We start from the raw sequence: 8,488 nt of genomic DNA on the forward strand, positions 1-8,488 counted from the left end.
GACTGGACAGCTGCTGGAGCAGGAAGGGGAGAGGAAACGCAAAAAAACAAACAAAAAAAAAACGAGCGACCAATGAGAACGAGGGATTTGAAGGGAAGCGGGAAGAAGAGCAGGAAAGAGAGGTGTGGCCAATATGCATCCTCCCCTCAAGACGTCGGAAAATCCCGTTCGGACAGAAAGGGCTTTCTGTCTGGACTGTTAGTAGTTCAGACGGTTCGGGAGGACATCCGGGAGGTGCACGAGTTCCGAGGAGAAAAGCGGTTTCCGAGGAACCGCTCGTCAGAAGTATGGGAACAACGTCGATTTGTAGTTACGTATCGCGTTCCTTTTCCGAAGAGGAGTTTGTGGACGTGGTAACGAGCATGTCATCGGCCTTTAGAACCACGTAGAAACCCCCCTATAGTTGGACGGAGTCCCTCAAGGGCTCGATACTAGTGTAGTCTTCTGTTTTATGTTATAGCGGGGGGAAAGCTTTAGGGTGAAAACAGCCGATCGACAAAGCTCACAATGCGACGCGCTGCGTCGCATTGTGAGCTTTGTCGATCGGCTGTTTTCACCCTAAAGCTTCCCCCCCCGCGATACGGATGATGCTGGTGTTGAAGTGGTTAAACTCCAGTGTGCCAGTGCAGAGCGGAGTTCCTCGCCGTGTTTTCTCCATCTCTCCCTCTCTCTCTCTCTCTCTCTCTCTCTCTCTCTCTCTCTACATATCTTTGGGCTCCAGTTTGCAGGACATGTCGAACAGCAGGTTCTGGTTGTCGATCACCTGCAGCTGACGAACGTAGGCCTTGGTCTGCAGGTGGGAGGGGGAGGGCTCCGTTTCTATGGCTACCAGGGGGAAAGATGGAGGGAGAGAGAGAGAGAGAGAGAGAGAGAGAGAGAGAGAGAGAGAGAGAGAGAGAGGGGAGGAGACAGGGAGCCACAGAGAAAGAGGTCATTGAGAAGGTGTGGGAGTGAGAGAGAGAGAGAGAGAGAGAAAAGAGACGGTGAGAGTGAAAAAAAAAGAGTGGGAGGAAAATATATAGCGGCATAGAGAAAATGGAGAGACGAGAGAGAGAGAGAGAGAGAGAGAGAGAGAGAGAGAGAGAGAGAGAGAGAGAGAGCAAGTGATTGAGAAAGGAAAAGGTGGGAAAGACAAAGAAAGAGAAAAAGAATGACAGAAATCGAGAGATAGAGACAACGAAACAGAGAGAGAAAGAGAGAGAAAGAACGATTGAGAGAAAGAGAAAAAACAAGAAGGATAGAGAGAGAAAGAGTAAGTGATTGAGAAAGGGAAAGGTGAAACAGAAAGAAAGAGAAAAGGAATGACAGAAAGAGAGATAGAGAAACAGAAAGAGAGATAGAGAAAGAAACAGAAAAGAGATAGAGAGAACAAAACAGAGACGGAGAGAGAGAGATACAGCAGGGATTAAGAGAGGATTTGAAAAAAGAAAGGATGAGTAAATGGATGGAAAAGAGAGGACACTGTTAGTCAATCGTTCTAAACTGTAATCCATCAGCAGGGTTCCATTTCAACACATAAAAATCAACACAGTGTCAGCATCTGTCCACCGGGCGGAGACATTTTACACCTTTGAGTGTCTCTGTGTGCGTGTGTGCGTGTGTGTGTGCGTGTGTGTGCGCGCGCGTGCGCCTCTGCAGAGCCACACAACAGTGCAACTTCCCTGCCAAGCACTATTTAAAGCTGTAGACATGACTAAATTAGCCGTGTCACTGGGGCCATGTGGAGGTGAATCAAAAGTTACAGCGCTTCACAAACGCAGCTGGAATATTAAAATGTGAACTAAATCATAATAATGTAGTGTGGGGGAAGTGCACTATGTGTGCATGTGAAGGTTGCCCTCAAGAATAAACTAAATGAAATGTTTATTAAAACGTTATTGTTATGTTAGCATCCAGTGTCCTTGTAGTCTTGTGTAGCCAGACAACTTTTCCACAATCTCTGAATGCTATATAGAGTCTGGAACTACACCTCCTGAATGCTATATAGAGTCTGGAACTACACCTCCTGAATGTTACATAGAGTCTGGAACTACACCTCCTGAATGTTACATAGAGTCTGGAACTACACCTCCTGAATGTTACATAGAGTCTGGAACTACACCTCCTGAATGTTATATAGAGTCTGGAACTACACCTCCTGAATGCTATATAGAGTCTGGAACTACACCTCCTGAATGCTATATAGAGTCTGGAACTACACCTCCTGAATGCTATATAGAGTCTGGAACTACACCTCCTGAATGCTATATAGAGTCTGGAACTACACCTCCTGAATGCTATATAGAGTCTGGAACTACACCTCCTGAATGCTATATAGAGTCTGGAACTACACCTCCTGAATGCTATATAGAGTCTGGAACTACACCTCCCTACAGCCGAGAACAGAAGCTGTCATCTGTTCGTCATTTCCGTTCATGAAAATATATTTTAAAATAGCTTTACATTTTATTTTAGAATTCCCATTTCTGCCAAGCAGTTTCAAGCTATATATATGCTTAGATGATTTTTATTTATATTAGGACAACTTTGCGCGACTGTAAAGACGAAACGGAAGCGGGGAGGAGGCTTCACATCCGCTTTATCCACTGATCATTTTTCAAAGCTTCCATTGCTCCAGACTGTATGACAGAAGCATTTGAAAATTGTACGAGGTAACAGTCTGGCTGGTGAGACTATAGCGTCCTAGTGATTGCAACAGGGTCACTGATTGGATAATAAGTTGTCAGAGTCTACAGTAGCTTGGGGAGAGTTTACCGTGCTAGCATGTAGGACCTGCAAAGGCATGTGGTTGAATTAAATAAGATATTATGTCATTAGCATGCTAACTAGCATGTGCTTTTGCATGTGTGTTTGTTTGTGTGTGAGAAAGAAAGAAAGAAAGAGAGCATACGAGCATCTGCAAGCATGAATGTGTGTGTTGTTTGCACAGGCATGTAGTTATAATATGATATATAATCAGTATGCTAGATTGCGTGAGATGTGTGTGTTTGCACATGAGCGTGCGTGTGTGTGTGTGTGGTGAGCCCTGAGGCTTGTACCGTCCTGACATTAAGTATTGACAGGGCGGGGCTCCTTCACCACTTATTTACACACCCACACAGGTGTGTTTGTGTGTGTGTGTGTGTGTGTGTGTGTGTGTGTGTGTGTGTGTGTGTGTGTGTGTGTGTGTGTGTGTGTGTGTGTGTGTGTAAAAACAGAAACATCACACCATTAAAAAAAACAGTTTCAACAAAGAAACTGAAACAAAACGGTTAAAACATGGGGTCATATAAAGCCTAGAGGTAAAACCAGTGTAGTTATAAGAAAATGCTTTGCTAAAAAGGTATGGCTTTAGTCCTCTCTTAAAGGAGTCAACCGACTGTGGTGCTCTCAGGTGGACAGGGAGGGGAGGGGGGCGTTCCACAGTCCGGGGGCGGCCGAGCAGAAAGCCCGGTCGCTCATGGTACGTAGGTTGGCCTTGTGGGTGTTGAGGAGGTTTGTGTTTGAAGAGCAATATGTATTTATGTATTGTACATACGTACGTAAGTGTGTGTGTGTGTGTGTGTGTGTGTGTGTGTGTGTGTGTGTGTGTGTGTGTGTGTGTGGTACAGTACCTAGTTGAGTGCTCCGGTATCGTCTGATGGTTCTCACCATCTCCGCCACTTTATGCTGCAACGGAAACGGAAGAAGGACAGAGTGTGTGGTAACCATGGTAACCATGCCTGTCTCTCTAGTCTGCATCCCCTTCTTATCCCCATCATTATGTTATGTTACATTTAAACCTGTTTCAGTTTGAACTGCAGAGGTGTTTTACATCAAGCAACGCAAGGGCAGCTAAGAACCCATTTATATCTCACATAAAAATGTGACACAAGTCCAGTTGTGCCTTGGGATTTTGACAACCACTCATTATTCTTGCAATATATGATCGACTATATCAGTACTTTGTGTGCACTCATTTAAAAATACAGAGGCAAATTCTAAAGCTATAATGTTGATTTGTGTTTTTGATTGTTGTATTGTATCACTTACGGTAGATTTTTAAAAAGAGAATGAATGCTATTAGATTAGAATAAAATTATACATTTCTGAGAGGGGTTTGTAGATGCAGAGACTCCTAAAAAAACAAAAAAACAAATCCAAACTGCCTGACCACGATCATAATCTCACCATCTTCTCAAAGTTGACCAGCTCTCCATGAAACGTCTTACAGCTCTCATGAAGGAACGTCAAATCTGAGAGAGAGAGAGAGAGAGAGAGAGAGAGAGAGAGAGAGAGAGAGAGAGAGAGAGAGAGAGAGAGAGAGAGAGAGAGAGAGAGAGAGAGAGAGAGAGAGAGAGAGAGAGAGAGAGAGAGAGAGAGAGAGAGAGAGAGAGAGAGAGAGAGAGAGAGAGAGAGAGAGAGAGAGAGAGAGAGAGAGAGAGAGAGAGAGAGAGAGAGAGAGAGAGAGAGAGGTATGAAGAAGGTTAAGTTGCGGTTACACAACATGTTCATACATGTGGTCACAAATAGGATTGTGCGGGCGGAGGTTTAGAATTCTTCAATTTTCAACCATTAGTCCTTGAGCAAGGCAGGCATCGATCCCCGGACCATGCTTCCCCTGTGTTCTTGTAATGGAAAAACCACAGGTTCGATCTCCACAACAGCTAGTGTGTCTGACGGCAGGGGAACATTGTTTTTTCCTTCCATATTTTTTGAAAACAACATATTTCCTTGCTGTATGGATCAAGAGTTTGAGTTCTGTAAGTAGAAGGTCTAGGATCAGATCCCATGATCAGCCTTCTGTCCTGAGTCTGTCTCTCCTACACCATTGGTTCTCAAAGTGGGGTCCGGGGACCCCCAGGGGTACTTGAGGGGGTACCAGGGGGTCCCCAGCAAAATGTGTTAATATAGCATCACAATAATTTTAACCTTTTATACTTTGGCTATTTTTGAAAAATTGTGAAAATGTGTGCAAACCTTTGAATATATATATTTTTAAGCGAACATTTGTTGCTCAAATCTTTGCTTCTGGGGGGGTCCCTGAAACAAAATATTTGAGATGGGGGTCCAAATATATATCATTTTGGGGGTCCTTGGCATGAAAAAGTTTGAGAACCACTGTCCTACACTGTCTCCCTCTCAGCTGTCCTACTGCCTGTCTGTCCTACACCGTCTCACTCTAAGCTGTCTGTCCTCCACTACTACTGTTAACTAATATTATATTTTAAAGTTATTTTAATCACATATAAAGCACTACATGAGCTGGCCCCAAATTACTTATCTGAATTATTATGCTACCAGGACACTGTGAGACTGCCAAGGTCTTCCGACCTAGGCCTTTTAACTGTCCCAAATTCTAGGCTAAACCCACAGAGGCAATTCCCCCACCCCCCTGTTATTCTGTTTTATTCTAATGCAATAATTTTTGTTTGTACATAACCTTGTAAATCTAATTTTTAACTCATTCAGTGCCACATGACGTCTAAGACGTCACGTGGCCTGACGCCCTGAGCGCCACATGACGTCAGAAAAAAAGAAGAAAAAAAATTCATTTTTTTTTTCCTTTTTTTTTTTGAAAAACATGTTCAGAACCCAAGATATGATGGTTTGAAGATGTGCTGCTCCATTCACTCTTTGTTTAACTTCTTACTGAAAAAGGCTGTATCTCGGCTCCTAAGCACTTTTCTTTTACAATGAATTTTGGCTGTGGCACTCAGAGCCAAAATTCCATAAATAAGCTTGGCACTGATGCACTTAATTTAAAAATGATCCTACCTTACACCTCTCCTACTGTCTGTCTCTCCTACGCTGTCTCTCTTTCACCTCCTACTGTCTGTCTCTCCTACGCTGTCTCTCTTTCACCTCCTACTGTCTGTCTCTCCTACACCGTCTCTCTAAGACTGTGTGTGTCTGTCTGTGTCTGTCTCTGTCTGTCTCTGTCTTTCTGTCTGTGTGTTTTGAACACCTAAGCAGACCCCTGCTGAGTTGAATGGGTGCAGCGGAAGACAGGAAGAAAAGAAAGGAAATATGAAAGCGAGAAGGAGATTAACGAGATACTGGTGTCTTTGAAGTGGCTATACCTGTGTGTGTGTGTGTGTGTGTGTGTGTGTGTGTGTGTGTGTGTGTGTGTGTTAACATGGATCTGATTAGCAGGGGATGTAAATTAGCAGGCGGAGCAGTAGCTAATGTGTCTACCACGCTAACATGCAGCTGTGTGTGTGTGTGTGTGTGTGTGTGTGTGTGTGTGTGTGTGTGTCAACATCTGGGCCACAGCTGGAGGGCAGAGCGACAGAGAGAGGGAGGGAGAACAGGGAGAGAAAGAGACATAACATGCGTTCGCAATGCAATCTGATGCTCTACTCAAACATGACCACTATGAGAGGGCTACTGTACGTTTCTAAGGCAGGGGTCTTCAACTTTTTTCAGGCCAAGGACCCCTTAGCAGAGAGAGAGAGAGAGAGATGAAGCAGGGACCCCAACTATAATGTATACAATTGTGTTGCAGATTAAACTTTCTCCTCGATTTCAGGGATTTCTTTTTTTCCCCGACATTTAACCACTTAAACCCTCAACATTAAGTAAACTTGACCTTTGGCTCTGTACTTAGTTTGCTCCTTTTTCCTGCTACACCAAACCTCTTTGCTGAAAACAGCTGATCTATAAGCTCACAACGCCTCGCGCTGCGAGACGTTGTGAGCTTGTAGATCGGCTATTTTCGGGTAATGTTCCTCTCAGAATAGGGACGCTATAGGGTTGAAGTGGTTAAAACTAAAAAGATCACACAAAGATTTGGCGGCCCCCCCTATTTAACTCAGACGACCCCCCCCCCCCCCCCCCCCCTCTGTTGAAGACCCCAGTTCTAAGGAATCTAATCTATTCCTACAGTATATGAATTTACGAAAGGGGAAACTCAGGTGGGTTGGTCGATACTGGCTGATAAAAATGGGGCAAAAAATAAAAAGATTAACAATATTTATGATATGAACAATGTAGCGCTTGTTGTTGTGCAGGATGATGATGCTGCTGATGATGTTATAGCTACACACACACACACACACACACATTATTACGGATTTAATGTGTAACTTCATAGTAGCTAAGGTTTTTCAAACACTAATGTCAATCAACGGAATCAAAATCAATCAAAAAACAGTTGAACCTCTTTAACCCTATATGCATTGGCTATTTGATATTTCACATTTGTTTGTTTCAAACGGACATCCCACAAGCACTTATTATTCACTAACAGCCCAGTAATGTATGTAGTAATGTAATGGATCTTGTTTAGTCGATACACTTATTTGTTTTAGCTCTTGCTCATTTGATTCTGCTATTTTGTCTCATCTGTTTAAGAAAGTAGGTAGCTGATATATTGCACTTTTACCTTAGCGCTAGGAATACTCTTGGTTGCTTGTTTTTGCAGAAAATGCACTTAAGACTTCTGGTGATTAGTAGTTTCGTTCCCTACCTATGTTGAATGCACTTATTGTAAGTCGCTTTTGATAAAAGCGTCTGCTAAATGACTGTAATGTAATGTAATGTTAAGGAGTGCGCTCTGCCGCACTGAGAGTTACTTACAAACACACCCAGAGAGAGAGAGAGAGAGAGAGGGCAGCATTGCAGTTAAACAGTGGTAGAACCAGTTCCAATAAACCCACGATGAACCAGTCTGAATTATGAACGGCATCATAGATTAACCCATTAAGACCTGAGGCGTACTTTGCATACTTCATTAATTGTTTTTTGTTCAGTATTGTTTTCAGCGAGATTCCAGAGAGGGTTTGCTTGTTTCAGTTGCGTTTTTATTGCTTAGAAATGTTTCGTTTTGGTTTCATTTTTATCATTGAAGTATTAAATGTTAAATGTTTTGTTTTCACGTTTTAGTTTTGTTTTGGCTTATAGTCATGTAGACATTCCAGTCTCAATAAACAAAGCCTGCCCATGCTTGTCGTGTTGACAAATGTGACCACATTGACAAAGACTGAAACTTATCTATTAAGTAAGGACTATTTTTTCAGTTAGTTTTTGTAAGGCTAGTTCTAATTTTGATTTCAGATTACTAAAAGGTTTAGTTTAAGTTAACTCTAATAACCTTGGTGTGTGCGTGTGTGTGTGTGTGTGTGTGTGTGTGTGTGTGTGTGTGTGTGTGTGTGTGTGTGCACACGCGTGTGTGCGTACCTTTGAGCAGCAGAGGAGTGAAGGGTATGAGCGGAGGTCTGAGACTAGACATCATCTCTCTGTATGACTTGTGGTTCCTCGATGGATCCTGTTCACACACACGCACGCACGCACGCACGCACGCACACACACACACACACACACACACACACACACACACACACACACACACACACACACACACACACACACACACACACACACACACACACACACACACACACACACACACACACACACACACACACTTTACTAACTTGTTTTAACAACCACTGTTGTAATGATTTTTTTTCAGTTTAGACTGAACAGATAGAAATAAACCAAATTCCTACTCACCGCAAGACCCTCA

At 43.1% G+C, this 8,488-nt stretch overlaps 1 protein-coding gene across 1 annotated transcript in view; it reads right to left on the minus strand.

Annotated features, from left to right (window-relative positions):
- Positions 1-573: 573 nt before the first annotated feature.
- The window catches only part of rapgefl1 (Rap guanine nucleotide exchange factor (GEF)-like 1), a 66,361-nt gene continuing 58,446 nt past the window's right edge, over positions 574-8,488 (minus strand). The window contains exons 12-16 of the mRNA XM_084072892.1: positions 8,476-8,488; positions 8,140-8,227; positions 4,150-4,214; positions 3,594-3,648; positions 574-825 (exon numbers count right to left, since the gene is read on the minus strand). The exon at positions 8,476-8,488 is cut by the window's right edge and continues 38 nt beyond it. Coding sequence (XP_083929018.1) covers positions 701-825; positions 3,594-3,648; positions 4,150-4,214; positions 8,140-8,227; positions 8,476-8,488 — 346 coding nt within the window. The 3' untranslated portion in view covers positions 574-700. The remainder of the gene's footprint in view (positions 826-3,593; positions 3,649-4,149; positions 4,215-8,139; positions 8,228-8,475) is intronic.

This window comes from Gymnoscopelus microlampas (assembly GCF_963454915.1).
Source record: "Gymnoscopelus microlampas genome assembly, chromosome: 11".
In the NCBI taxonomy this organism is placed as follows: domain Eukaryota; kingdom Metazoa; phylum Chordata; class Actinopteri; order Myctophiformes; family Myctophidae; genus Gymnoscopelus; species Gymnoscopelus microlampas.